This window comes from Oryzias latipes, chromosome 8 (genome assembly GCF_053564925.1).
Source record: "Oryzias latipes strain Hd-rR chromosome 8, Olatipes_Hd-rR_3.1".
NCBI classification, from domain to species: Eukaryota; Metazoa; Chordata; class Actinopteri; order Beloniformes; family Adrianichthyidae; genus Oryzias; species Oryzias latipes.
The window spans coordinates 28289303-28302691 of NC_136244.1; the positions used below are offsets into that span (position 1 = coordinate 28289303).

At 44.5% G+C, this 13389-nt stretch overlaps 1 protein-coding gene across 9 annotated transcripts in view; it reads right to left on the reverse strand.

Moving 5' to 3' along the window:
* wnk4b (WNK lysine deficient protein kinase 4b) overlaps window positions 1-11466 on the reverse strand; it is a 35225-nt gene extending 23759 nt beyond the window's left edge. For 7 of the 9 annotated variants that reach the window (XM_078952014.1, XM_078952013.1, XM_078952012.1 and 4 more), the window contains exons 1-6: window positions 11314-11466; window positions 10681-11065; window positions 957-1129; window positions 547-767; window positions 309-466; window positions 149-237 (exon numbers count right to left, since the gene is read on the reverse strand). In XM_078952014.1, coding sequence (XP_078808140.1) covers window positions 149-237; window positions 309-466; window positions 547-767; window positions 957-1129; window positions 10681-11019 — 980 coding nt within the window. In that variant the 5' untranslated portion in view covers window positions 11020-11065; window positions 11314-11466. Of the gene's footprint in view, window positions 1-148; window positions 238-308; window positions 472-546; window positions 768-956; window positions 1130-10680; window positions 11066-11313 lie in introns of those variants that run through there. The other 2 variants (XM_078952015.1, XM_078952016.1) reach the window with 2 other exon arrangements.
* Window positions 11467-13389: the final 1923 nt, after the last annotated feature.

The following is a 13389-nucleotide window of genomic DNA, read 5'->3' on the forward strand; positions in this document are numbered from 1 at the left end:
AGGAAGTGCAGGAGGAAAGAGCAAAAGCAGAAGCTGGAAGTGTAGGAGGAAAGGGCAAAAGCAGAAGCAGGAAATGCATGAGGAAAGCAGAAAGCAGAAGAAAGGTTAGGGGCAGCGGCGGAGGTGCAGGGGCCAGTACTCGTGGTACCTTTCACTGCTCCTGGTCCGAATGCAGCCTTCAATGATTTCTTTCAGTTCTGGAACTTCCACTTTGAAGAAACTGTCCGGTTTGATTCCCTGAGAGTCAGACAAGCCGCGATGAGACACCGGGGGGGCAGCTGTGGGACCTCTAGTGGGCGTGGCCTTACATTGGTGACCTTGCGGTAGATCTGGGCAGCGCTGTGACACTCGTGGTACGGATACTCGGACGTAGCCATCTCCAGCATGCACATGCCGAAGGCGTACACGTCCACAGCCTCGTCGTACTTCTCCTCGTACATCTCTGGAGCCATGAACTCCGGCGTTCCTAAACTCCACAGACACACCCTCATGAGGACCCCTCCCCCGTCTGTCTTTGGGTTACTCGGACGCCTCCTCGGCTCTCACCGATCACGCTCTTAGCAAACGAGGCCTTCTTCAGCGTTGCCAGGCCCAGGTCTCCGATTTTGACGGAGGCGGAGGGACCCGTGATGAAGATGTTGTCACATTTGAGGTCACGGTGTATGATGGGGGGGGAACGTGAGTGCAGGAAGTGAAGCCCCCGCAGGACCTGGAAGCTCCAGCGCTGCAGCAGCTTCAGCTTCATCTGACGGAACCTGCGCAGGTACCTGGAGCAGACAGCAGAGCTTGTAGAGCTTCAGGTGGCGGGGGGTTGGGCGTGGCGTTTGAGCGAAGCCGTGCTTCCTTCACGTTGTCGGCTGATGTGACTCAACCGAGCCACGGTCACCCTCAGTCCAGGGACTGACGTAAACACAACCTGTGGGAATAGAACCAGACACCAGCGGTTCTGGACCTACATCTTCAGCGTTCCAGACGTCATGAGCTCCGTCACCAGGATGGTGCATTTGTGGCCCTTCAGCGCGGACTTCCAGGAATCGAAGAAACGGACGATGTTGGGGTGCTGAAGCGCTTTGAGCATCTCCACCTCCTCGCTGAAACGCTGACGCTCGGCCCTGCTCAGCCGGTGGGTCTGTTGAGCAACAAGACAGTTTCTGAGAAAAGCTGAAGGACGCTGAGCCCCCATGAGCTAATGAGCCCACAACACGGTTAACGGCCCGCCGCTTCCTGCAGGCGTGACGGCGTCCGGCCTTTGGCTCCCATTTCAAGGTGAGGAGCCAGATCTGCTCCTCAAGTCAGAACCTGACCCAACGAAAAACCACAAACGGTCATTGAGCTTCATGATTCTGAGCCATCTGCACAAATACACACATGCATAAACACACACAAACATGCACACACACACACAAATGCACACATGCACACAGACACAAATGCACACATGCACAGACACACACAAACATACACAAACATGCACACACACACAAATGCACAGACACACACAAACACATACACAAACACACACACAAACACACACACAAACACATGCACAAACACACACACATGCACAAACACACACATACAGAAACATGCACACATGCACAAATGCACACAGACACACACAAACATACACAAACGCACACGTAAACACTCACATGCACAAATACATACATGCACAAATACACACATGCACAAACACACATATGCACAATCACACACATACAGAAACATGCACACATGCACAAACATGCGAAAACACAAGCAAACACACATGCACAAACCCACGCACTCACGTACAATCACACACACACACACACACTCACGTACAATCACACACACACACACACACACACACGTACAATCACACACATACACACAAACACATGCACAAATACACACGCACAAACATACCTACGCACATGCACAAACACACACAAATGTGCACACAGACACACACATGCACAAATGTACATGCACTCGCACATGGACACCCCCCTGAACACACAAGAAATGATTGAATTGAAAAAGAAAGCAAAACCCTGGAGGAATTCTCTAAACCTCAAGGTCAAACATGAACAGTTCAAGGACATCTGTAACATTCAGACCTTTGTTTAAAGCCACCAAGCCCCTGTTTGATGGAATAAACTCCCAGCTCATGTAAGAGAGGCCGACTCAGTTTCTACATTCAAAGTTAGACTGAAAACATTCCTCTGTGGACAGGATTATTGTCAGACTAGTTAGTATTCAGAGATTATTTAACTTAATGTTTGTTTGTTTAAATTAAACTTAATAATAACTATTTCTTTTAAAAGGCTGCTAAAAGTTGAAGCTGGGGTAACTATGGTGCTCTGGGGTTCTGTCCTCTATTCTCATCTACTTCTACCCTTCCTCTCCTCTATTCTTGATCATTATTCATCATTTAGTTCTCCATGCCTCTGTTTGGTGCAGTGATTCATGTATTGTCCCTCTTTCCTCTTTCAGTTGTTTCATCCGTGCTCCAGTTCCTGACCGAGTACCTCGTCTCTGCTCCTGCTCCTACACCTGGCTGTGGTTCCTGTCTCCGGCTCGACTCGCACCCCTGACTGCCCCCCCAACTCCATCTGTATGAAGCTCGTCTGCTGGACTTTATATATGTAGTTGTAGATTTAGATAAGTTAATTCTTCTCTAAGAGTTCTGGTAAATCGCCTGTCCGTCCTGGGGGAGGATCCCTCCTTCATGTGGACACCCCCGAGGTTTCTTCGTTTTTTCCGGAATCCGGTTTTTTCAGGAGTTTTTCCTTACCGCGAAGGGGGGTCTAAGGGCAGGGATGCCAGTTTAGTTTAGTCAGTTTGTTAGTTCATTTTAATATTCTCCTACTGAATTCTATGTTTTCATGATCCTTTTGATTTTTTGTTTTACTTTTTCAATTACTGATACGAAGCCCGTCGAGACGACTGTTGTTGTGAGTTTGGGCTATACAAATAAAACTGAATTGACTTGAATTAAAGTGCGTTTCCAGGCGACAAAATTATAATTTGTGTCAATCTTACATCATTTATTGATCAAACTCTGCGATGTGACAAACCAGAACGCACACGTGCATGTGTGTTATCAGCAGCAGCCATGTGCGTGCACACAGATATCATGTGTGTTTCAGTGCTCCAGCAAAGTGCTGAGTCATGTTAGCACAGTCTGTACTGGAGAGGACACCGTCAACACGCACGACAGTGTTTTGGCGTGCAATTTTAACTCTGTTTGTTGGCATTTTAGACGTTATTGCTCCATTTAAGGTTAAACGCTGTAAACCGGCCCCGGAGCCTTGGATAAACAAAAGCACTCGTGCGCTCAGACGCTCTTGCTGTCGCACGGAGCGTGAATGGAAAAAAGACGGGCTTCATGTTTCATTAGAGATGTTTCAAAACTCCTTGACTGAGGATCAGGCTGCTGTGAAAAGTTCCATGTTTATGTCGAATGTTGTGTCTGAGAACATCAGCAAGCCTCAGATCCTTTTGAATTCTTTAAAGTCTCTTTTAAGTCCTGCTGATTTATCCTGCCTGACTCCTTCTGTTTTACTCTGTGAACAGTTTTGAGTCTTTTCTGTGTCTGTTGTGTGTCTATTGTGTGTCTGTTGTGAGGCCCTTGTGTGTCTATTGTGAGTCCGTTGTGTGTCTATTGTGTGTCTGTTGTGAGTCCATTTTGAGTCTGTTGTGTGTCTGTTGTTTGTCTGTTGTGTGTCTTTTGTAAGTCTGTTGTGAGTCTTTTGTGTGTATGTTGTTTGTCCGTTGTGAGTTTGTTGTGTGTCTATTGTGAGTCCGTTTTGAGTCTGTTGTTAGTCCTTTGTTTGTCTGTTGTGAGTCCGTTTTGAGTCTGTTGTGTGTCTGTTGTGTGTCTGTTGTGAGTCTGTTGTTAGTCTTTTGTGAGTCTGTTGCGTGTCTGTTGTGTGTCTGTTGTGAGTCTGTTGTGTGTCTATTGTGTGTCTGTTGTGAGTCTGTTGTGTGTCTGTTGTGAGTCCGTTTTGAGTCTGTTGTGTGTCTGTTGTGAGTCTGTTGTGAGTCTTTTGTTTGTATGTTGTGTGTCCGTTGTGAGTTTGTTGTGTGTGTATTGTGAGTCCGTTTTGAGTCTGTTGTGAGTCTGTTGTTAGTCTTTTGTGAGTCTGTTGGGTGTCTGTTGTGTGTCTGTTGTGAGTCTGTTGTGTGTCTATTGTGTGTCTGTTTTGAGTCTGTTGTGTGTCTGTTGTGAGTCCGTTTTGAGTCTGTTGTGTGTCTGTTGTGAGTCTGTTGTGAGTCTTTGGTGTGTATGTTGTGTGTCCGTTGTGAGTTTGTTGTGTGTCTATTGTGAGTCCGTTTTGAGTCTGTTGTGAGTCTGTCGTTAGTCTTTTGTGTGTCTGTTGTGAGTCCGTTGTGTGTCCGTTGTGAGTCTTTTGTGTGTCTGTTGTGAGTCTGTTGTGAGTCTACTGTGTGTATGTTGTGTGTCCGTTGTGAGTTTGTTGTGTGTCTATTGTAAGTCCGTTTTGAGTCTGTTGTGAGTCTATTGTGTGTCTGTTGTGAGTCTGTTGTGAGTCTACTGTGTGTATGTTGTGTGTCCGTTGTGAGTTTGTTGTGTGTCTATTGTAAGTCCGTTTTGAGTCTGTTGTGAGTCTATTGTGTGTCTGTTGTGAGTCTATTGTGTGTCTGTTGTGAGGCCCTTGTGTGTCTATTGTGAGTCCGTTGTGTGTCTATTGTGTGTCTGTTGTGAGTCCATTTTGAGTCTGTTGTGTGTCTGTTGTTTGTCTGTTGTGTGTCTTTTGTAAGTCTGTTGTGAGTCTTTTGTGTGTATGTTGTTTGTCCGTTGTGAGTTTGTTGTGTGTCTATTGTGAGTCCGTTTTGAGTCTGTTGTTAGTCCTTTGTTTGTCTGTTGTGAGTCCGTTTTGAGTCTGTTGTGTGTCTGTTGTGTGTCTGTTGTGAGTCTGTTGTTAGTCTTTTGTGAGTCTGTTGCGTGTCTGTTGTGTGTCTGTTGTGAGTCTGTTGTGTGTCTATTGTGTGTCTGTTGTGAGTCTGTTGTGTGTCTGTTGTGAGTCCGTTTTGAGTCTGTTGTGTGTCTGTTGTGAGTCTGTTGTGAGTCTTTTGTTTGTATGTTGTGTGTCCGTTGTGAGTTTGTTGTGTGTGTATTGTGAGTCCGTTTTGAGTCTGTTGTGAGTCTGTTGTTAGTCTTTTGTGAGTCTGTTGGGTGTCTGTTGTGTGTCTGTTGTGAGTCTGTTGTGTGTCTATTGTGTGTCTGTTTTGAGTCTGTTGTGTGTCTGTTGTGAGTCCGTTTTGAGTCTGTTGTGTGTCTGTTGTGAGTCTGTTGTGAGTCTTTGGTGTGTATGTTGTGTGTCCGTTGTGAGTTTGTTGTGTGTCTATTGTGAGTCCGTTTTGAGTCTGTTGTGAGTCTGTCGTTAGTCTTTTGTGTGTCTGTTGTGAGTCCGTTGTGTGTCCGTTGTGAGTCTTTTGTGTGTCTGTTGTGAGTCTGTTGTGAGTCTACTGTGTGTATGTTGTGTGTCCGTTGTGAGTTTGTTGTGTGTCTATTGTAAGTCCGTTTTGAGTCTGTTGTGAGTCTATTGTGTGTCTGTTGTGAGTCTGTTGTGAGTCTACTGTGTGTATGTTGTGTGTCCGTTGTGAGTTTGTTGTGTGTCTATTGTAAGTCCGTTTTGAGTCTGTTGTGAGTCTATTGTGTGTCTGTTGTGTGTCTGTTGTGAGTCTGTTGTGAGTCTACTTTGTGTCTATTGTGAGTCCGTTTTGAGTCTGTTGTGAGTCTGTTGTTAGTCTTTTGTGAGTCTGTTGCGTATCTGTTGTGTGTCTGTTGTGAGTCTGTTGTGTATCTATTGTGTGTCTGTTGTGAGTCCGTTGTGTGTCTATTGTGTGTCTGTTGTGAGTCTGTTTTGAGTCTTTTGTGTGTCTGTTGTGTGTCTGTTGTGAGTTTGTTGTGTGTCTATTGTGAGTCTGTTTTGAGTCTGTTGTGAGTCTGTTGTTAGTCTTTTGTGTGTCTGTTTTGAGTCCGTTTTGAGTCTGTTGTGTGTCTGTTGTGAGTCTGTTGTGAGTCTACTGTGTGTATGTTGTGTGTCCGTTGTGTGTCTATTGTGAGTCTTTTGTGTGTCTGTTGTGTGTACGTTGTGAGTCTATTGTGTGTATGTTGTGTTTCCGTTGTGAGTTTGTTGTGTGTCTATTGTAAGTCCGCTTTGAGTCTGTTGTGAGTCTGTTGTTAGTCTTTTGTGAGTCTGTTGGGTGTCTGTTGTGTGTCTGTTGTGAGTCTTTGGTGTGTATGTTGTGTGTCCGTTTTGAGTCTGTTGTGTGTCTGTTGTGAGTCTGTTGTGAGTCTTTTGTTTGTATGTTGTGTGTCCGTTGTGAGTTTGTTGTGTGTGTATTGTGAGTCCGTTTTGAGTCTGTTGTGAGTCTGTTGTTAGTCTTTTGTGAGTCTGTTGGGTGTCTGTTGTGTGTCTGTTGTGAGTCTGTTGTGTGTCTATTGTGTGTCTGTTTTGAGTCTGTTGTGTGTCTGTTGTGTGTCTGTTGTGAGTCCGTTTTGAGTCTGTTGTGTGTCTGTTGTGAGTCTGTTGTGAGTCTTTGGTGTGTATGTTGTGTGTCCGTTGTGAGTTTGTTGTGTGTCTATTGTGAGTCCGTTTTGAGTCTGTTGTGAGTCTGTCGTTAGTCTTTTGTGTGTCTGTTGTGAGTCCGTTGTGTGTCCGTTGTGAGTCTTTTGTGTGTCTGTTGTGAGTCTGTTGTGAGTCTACTGTGTGTATGTTGTGTGTCCGTTGTGAGTTTGTTGTGTGTCTATTGTAAGTCCGTTTTGAGTCTGTTGTGAGTCTATTGTGTGTCTGTTGTGTGTCTGTTGTGAGTCTGTTGTGAGTCTACTTTGTGTCTATTGTGAGTCCGTTTTGAGTCTGTTGTGAGTCTGTTGTTAGTCTTTTGTGAGTCTGTTGCGTGTCTGTTGTGAGTCTGTTGTGTATCTATTGTGTGTCTGTTGTGAGTCCGTTGTGTGTCTATTGTGTGTCTGTTGTGAGTCTGTTTTGAGTCTGTTGTGTGTCTGTTGTGTGTCCGTTGTGAGTTTGTTGTGTGTCTATTGTGAGTCTGTTTTGAGTCTGTTGTGAGTCTGTTGTTAGTCTTTTGTGTGTCTGTTTTGAGTCCGTTTTGAGTCTGTTGTGTGTCTGTTGTGTGTCTGTTGTGAGTCTGTTGTGAGTCTACTGTGTGTATGTTGTGTGTCCGTTGTTAGTCTTTTGTGTGTCTGTTTTGAGTCCGTTTTGAGTCTGTTGTGTGTCTGTTGTGAGTCTGTTGTGAGTCTACTGTGTGTATGTTGTGTGTCCGTTGTGTGTCTATTGTGAGTCTTTTGTGTGTCTGTTGTGTGTACGTTGTGAGTCTATTGTGTGTATGTTGTGTTTCCGTTGTGAGTTTGTTGTGTGTCTATTGTAAGTCCGCTTTGAGTCTGTTGTGAGTCTGTTGTTAGTCTTTTGTGAGTCTGTTGGGTGTCTGTTGTGTGTCTGTTGTGAGTCTTTGGTGTGTATGTTGTGTGTCCGTTTTGAGTCTGTTGTGTGTCTGTTGTGAGTCTGTTGTGAGTCTTTTGTTTGTATGTTGTGTGTCCGTTGTGAGTTTGTTGTGTGTGTATTGTGAGTCCGTTTTGAGTCTGTTGTGAGTCTGTTGTTAGTCTTTTGTGAGTCTGTTGGGTGTCTGTTGTGTGTCTGTTGTGAGTCTGTTGTGTGTCTATTGTGTGTCTGTTTTGAGTCTGTTGTGTGTCTGTTGTGTGTCTGTTGTGAGTCCGTTTTGAGTCTGTTGTGTGTCTGTTGTGAGTCTGTTGTGAGTCTTTGGTGTGTATGTTGTGTGTCCGTTGTGAGTTTGTTGTGTGTCTATTGTGAGTCCGTTTTGAGTCTGTTGTGAGTCTGTCGTTAGTCTTTTGTGTGTCTGTTGTGAGTCCGTTGTGTGTCCGTTGTGAGTCTTTTGTGTGTCTGTTGTGAGTCTGTTGTGAGTCTACTGTGTGTATGTTGTGTGTCCGTTGTGAGTTTGTTGTGTGTCTATTGTAAGTCCGTTTTGAGTCTGTTGTGAGTCTATTGTGTGTCTGTTGTGTGTCTGTTGTGAGTCTGTTGTGAGTCTACTTTGTGTCTATTGTGAGTCCGTTTTGAGTCTGTTGTGAGTCTGTTGTTAGTCTTTTGTGAGTCTGTTGCGTGTCTGTTGTGAGTCTGTTGTGTATCTATTGTGTGTCTGTTGTGAGTCCGTTGTGTGTCTATTGTGTGTCTGTTGTGAGTCTGTTTTGAGTCTGTTGTGTGTCTGTTGTGTGTCCGTTGTGAGTTTGTTGTGTGTCTATTGTGAGTCTGTTTTGAGTCTGTTGTGAGTCTGTTGTTAGTCTTTTGTGTGTCTGTTTTGAGTCCGTTTTGAGTCTGTTGTGTGTCTGTTGTGTGTCTGTTGTGAGTCTGTTGTGAGTCTACTGTGTGTATGTTGTGTGTCCGTTGTGTGTCTATTGTGAGTCTTTTGTGTGTCTGTTGTGTGTACGTTGTGAGTCTATTGTGTGTATGTTGTGTTTCCGTTGTGTGTCTGTTGTGTGTCTATTGTGTGTCTGTTGTGAGTCTGTTTTGAGTCTGTTGTGTGTCTGTTGTGTGTCTGTTGTGAGTCCGTTTTGAGTCTGTTGTGTGTCTGTTGTAAGTCTGTTGTGAGTCTTTTGTGTGTATGTTGTGTGTCCGTTGTGAGTTTGTTGTGTGTCTATTGTGAGTCTGTTTTGAGTCTGTTGTGAGTCTGTTGTTAGTCTTTTGTGTGTCTGTTTTGAGTCCGTTTTGAGTCTGTTGTGTGTCTGTTGTGTGTCTGTTGTGAGTCTGTTGTGAGTCTACTGTGTGTATGTTGTGTGTCCGTTGTGAGTTTGTTGTGTGTCTATTGTGAGTCCGTTTTGAGTCTGTTGTGAGTCTATTGTGTGTCTGTTGTGTGTCTGTTGTGTGCCTGTTGTGAGTCTGTTGTGTGTCTATTGTGTGTCTGTTGTGAGTCCGTTGTGTGTCTATTGTGAGTCTTTTGTGTGTCTGTTGTGTGTACGTTGTGAGTTTATTGTGTGTATGTTGTGTGTCCGTTGTGAGTTTGTTGTGAGTCTATTGTAAGTCCGTTTTAAGTCTGTTGTGAGTCTATTGTGTGTCTGTTGTGTGTCTGTTGTGAGTTTGTTGTGAGTCTACTTTGTGTCTATTGTGAGTCCGTTTTGAGTCTGTTGTGAGTCTGTTGTGTGTCTGTTGTTAGTCTTTTGTTAGTCTGTTGCGTGTCTGTTGTGAGTCTGTTGTGTGTCTATTGTGTGTCTGTTGTGAGTCCGTTGTGTGTCTATTGTGTGTCTGTTGTGAGTCTGTTTTGAGTCTGTTGTGTGTCTGTTGTGAGTCCGTTTTGAGTCTGTTGTGTGTCTGTTGTGAGTCTGTTGTGAGTCTTTGGTGTGTATGTTTTGTGTCCGTTGTGAGTTTGTTGTGTGTCTATTGTGAGTCTGTTTTGAGTCTGTTGTGAGTCTGTTTTGGGTCTGTTGTGTGTCTGTTTTGAGTCTGTTTTGAGTCTCTTGTGTGTCTGTTGTGTGTCTATTGTGAGTCTGTTGTGAGTCTACTGTGTGTATGTCTTGTGTCCGTTGTGAGTTTGTTGTGTGTCTATTGTGAGTCCGTTTTGAGTCTGTTGTGAGTCTATTGTGTGTCTGTTGTGTGTCTGTTGTGTGCCTGTTGTGAGTCTGTTGTGTGTCTATTGTGTGTCTGTTGTGAGTCCGTTGTCTGTCTATTGTGAGTCTTTTGTGTGTCTGTTGTGTGTACGTTGTGAGTCTTTTTTGTGTATGTTGTGTGTCCGTTGTGAGTCTGTTTTGAGTCTGTTGTGTGTCCGTTTTGAGTCTGTTGCGTGTCTGTTGTGTGTATGTTGTGTGTCTGTTGTGAGTCTGTTGTGAGTCTATTGCGTGTATGTTGTGTGTCCGTTGTGAGTTTGTTGTGTGTCTATTGTGAGTCCGTTTTGAGTCTGTTGTGAGTCTATTGTGTGTCTGTTGTGTAACTGTTGTGTGGCTGTTGTGAGTCTGTTGTATGTCTATTGTGTGTCTTTTGTGAGTCCGTTGTGTGTCTATTGTGAGTCTTTTGTGTGTCTGTTGTGTGTCTGTTGTGAGTTTATTGTGTGTATGTTGTGTGTCCGTTGTGAGTTTGTTGTGTGTCTATTGTGAGTCCGTTTTGAGTCTATTGTGAGACTGTTGTGTGTCTGTTGTGTGTCTGCTGTGAGTCTGTTGTGTGTCTATTGTGTGTCTGTTGTGAGTCCGTTGTGTATCTATTGTGAGTCTTTTGTGTGTATGTTGTGAATCTGTTGTGAGTCTGTTGTGTGTCCGTTGTGAGTCTGTTGTGAGTCTATTGTGTGTATGTTGTGTGTCCGTTGTGAGTTTGTTGTGTGTCTATTGTGAGTCAGTTTTGAGTCTGTTGTGAGACTGTTGTGTGTCTGTTGTGTGTCTGCTGTGAGTCTGTTGTGTGTCTATTGTGTGTCTGTTGTGAGTCCGTTGTGTATCTATTGTGAGTCTTTTGTGTGTATGTTGTGAGTCCGTTGTGAGTCTGTTGTGTGTCCGTTGTGAGTCTGTTGTGAGTCTATTGTGTGTATGTTGTGAGTCTGTTGTGAGTCTGTTGTTAGTCTTTTGTGAGTCTGTTGTGTGTCTATTGTGAGTCCGTTTTGAGTCTGTTGTGGGTCTGTTGTTAGTCTTTTGTGAGTCTGTTGTGTGTCTGTTGTGCGTCTCACCTGGAGCTCGCACCAGGCCACCTCCACTGTGGTCTCCGTGTCCAGCCCTTTGTAAACGGTTTTGAAGGAGCCCCTCCCGATCTCGATGTTGAACTTCAGGAACCGCCCATCAGGCGACGACGCCACAGCGTTCATTTCCTCTTCGTCGTGCTCCTCCTCCTGGGTGCGTTGCCATGGTAATATCTCACTGTTTAATTCTGAGAGATTGATGCCCATTTCATCGGCAGAGTCTGAGCTGACATCATGACCTGTGTGTGGATCGGAAGCCTCTGATTGGTCGGAGTCCTTGAGATGAAGAGCAGAGTTCTCCTCTTCTTCATCTTCAGCGGAGTGCAGCATCTCTGTGACCCAACAGCACCAGTACCTCAGTGACGACGGGGAGCTCCTGGCAAAAATACCCGGATGTTTGGAGGTCAAAGGTCAGCAGAGAAACAACCGTAGTGGGTGGAGTCTATTTCAGCATCATAGTTAGTTTCAGAACATAACTCAAAAAGAACGTCCTGAAGCTTCAGCAGTTTGTTTTAGATGTTTGAAAATGTTCAGACTTTTATTTTGGAAGGCTGCTGTTTCCAAAGCACCGATGCAGCTGTCATCATCGAGAACGGATCGATCCACCGAGCACACTGTACTTACCGCCGCCAGCTGCAAGGTCCTCAGAACTCTGACAGAACCTCCACCTGCAGACCCTCCTCAGAACTCTGACAGAACCTCCACCTGCAGACCCTCCTCAGAACTCTGACAGAACCTCCACCTGTAGACCCTCCTCAGAACTCTGACAGCAGCTCCGCTCACGTCAGCTGGAACCTCGCGGCTCAAGCTCTATCAGCGTGGAACAGGCTGGTGGTGCTGTAAGCCCCGCCCACCGAACACCTGTCACCTGCCTGATAGGGCTACTTTCTCCTCCCACTTGACGTCATGGCTGCAGCGCTCTGTTTCTTCCAGATTATCTGAAGACACAAACATAAACAAACAGCAGCTGGTTCTGCAGCCCTGCTCGCTGTCTCACAGGCACAGCTGAAGGAATGCTGACTGAAGATTGTTCTGGAAAATGTGTTTATGTGTTTGTATCTTCAGGCTACTGTCCTGCTGCAGGACGGACAGAGAACAACACATTTACACACGAGAGACACAAAACAAGGTTACACAATCCTCATATATGAAGGCTTATCTTCTTCAAGCACAGAGCTGGGAAGAACTCACAGCTGGCAGTAGATTATTATAAAAAAAGCTTTAGAAATCAAGCTAACGAGGACCTGTTAGCCACTAAAAAGCCGTTCCACTAAAGTCACAACTCTATCCACAAAGTCCTCTCTTGTGACCTTCTGACGGATTTTTATGACAGTTTAACTCCAGCAGAAACTTTCAAAACGTCCAAGCAGAAAAAATATAAAGTGATCTGAACCCAAACCCCACTTTTTTGATGCGTTCACTCTTAATGACCAATGTAGTCTTTGGTTTTCTCCTCTATACTTCACCCCACAACAATTTTTTCAGAAACTACTCTCTCTATCCATCTTGATCTGTCTGCCTCACTCTTTCTCTGTCTGTCTCACTCTTCCTCTTTCTGTCTCACTCTTCCTCTTTCTGTCTCACTCTTCCTCTTTTTGTCTCACTCTTCCTCTTTCTGTTTCATTCTTCCTCTTTCTGTCTCATTTTTCCTCTTTCTGTCTCACTCTTCCTCTTTCTGTCTCATTCTTCCTCTTTCTGTCTCACTCTTCCTCTTTCTGTCTCACTCTAACTATTTATGTCTCACCCTTCCTCTTCCTGTTTCTCTCTTTCTCTGTCTGTTTCACTCTTCCACTTTTTGTCTCACACTTCCTATTTATGTCTTATTCTTCCTCTTTCTGTCTCACTATTTCTCTCTCTTCCTCTTTCTGTCTCACTCTTTCTCGTTCTCTTTCACTCTTTCTCTGTCTGCCTCACTCTTCCTATTTATGTCTCATTATTCCTCTTTCTGTCTCACTTTTTCTCTGTCTGTCTCACTCTTCCTCTTTCTGTCTCACTCTTCCTCTTTCTGTTTCACTCTTTTTTTGTCTGCCTCACTTTTCTTCTTTCTGTCTTCCTCTTCGTATTTCTATTTCACTCTTCCTCTTTCTGTCTCACTCTTCCTATTTACGTCTCATTCTTCCTCTTTCTGTCTCACTCTTTCTCTGTCTGTTTCACTCTTTCTCTGCCTGCTTATCTCTTCCTCTTTCTGTCTCATTCGCCCTCTTTCTGTCTCGCTCTATCTCTGTCTGTCTCACTCTTCCTCTTTCTGTCTCACTATTTATTTCTCTGTCTCACTCTTCCTCTTTCTGTCTCATTCTTCCTCTTTCTGTTTCACTCTTCCTATTTATGTCTCATTCTTCCTCTTTCTGTTTCACCCTTCCTCTTTCTGTTTCACTCTTCCTCTTTCTGTCTCACTCTTCCTCTTTTTCTTTCACTCCTCCTCTTTCTGTCTCACTCTTCCTCTTTCTGTTTCACTCTTCCTCTTTCTGTTTCACTCTTTCTCTGTCTGTCTCACTCTTCCTCTTTCTGTTTCACTCTTCCTATTTATGTCTCATTCTTCCTCTTTCTGTCTCACTCTATCTCTGTCTGTTTCACTCTTTCTCTGCCTGCTTATCTCTTCCTCTTTCTGTCTCATTCGCCCTCTTTCTGTCTCGCTCTTTCTCTGTCTGTCTCACTCTTCCTCTTTCTGTCTCACTATTTATTTCTCTGTCTCACTCTTCC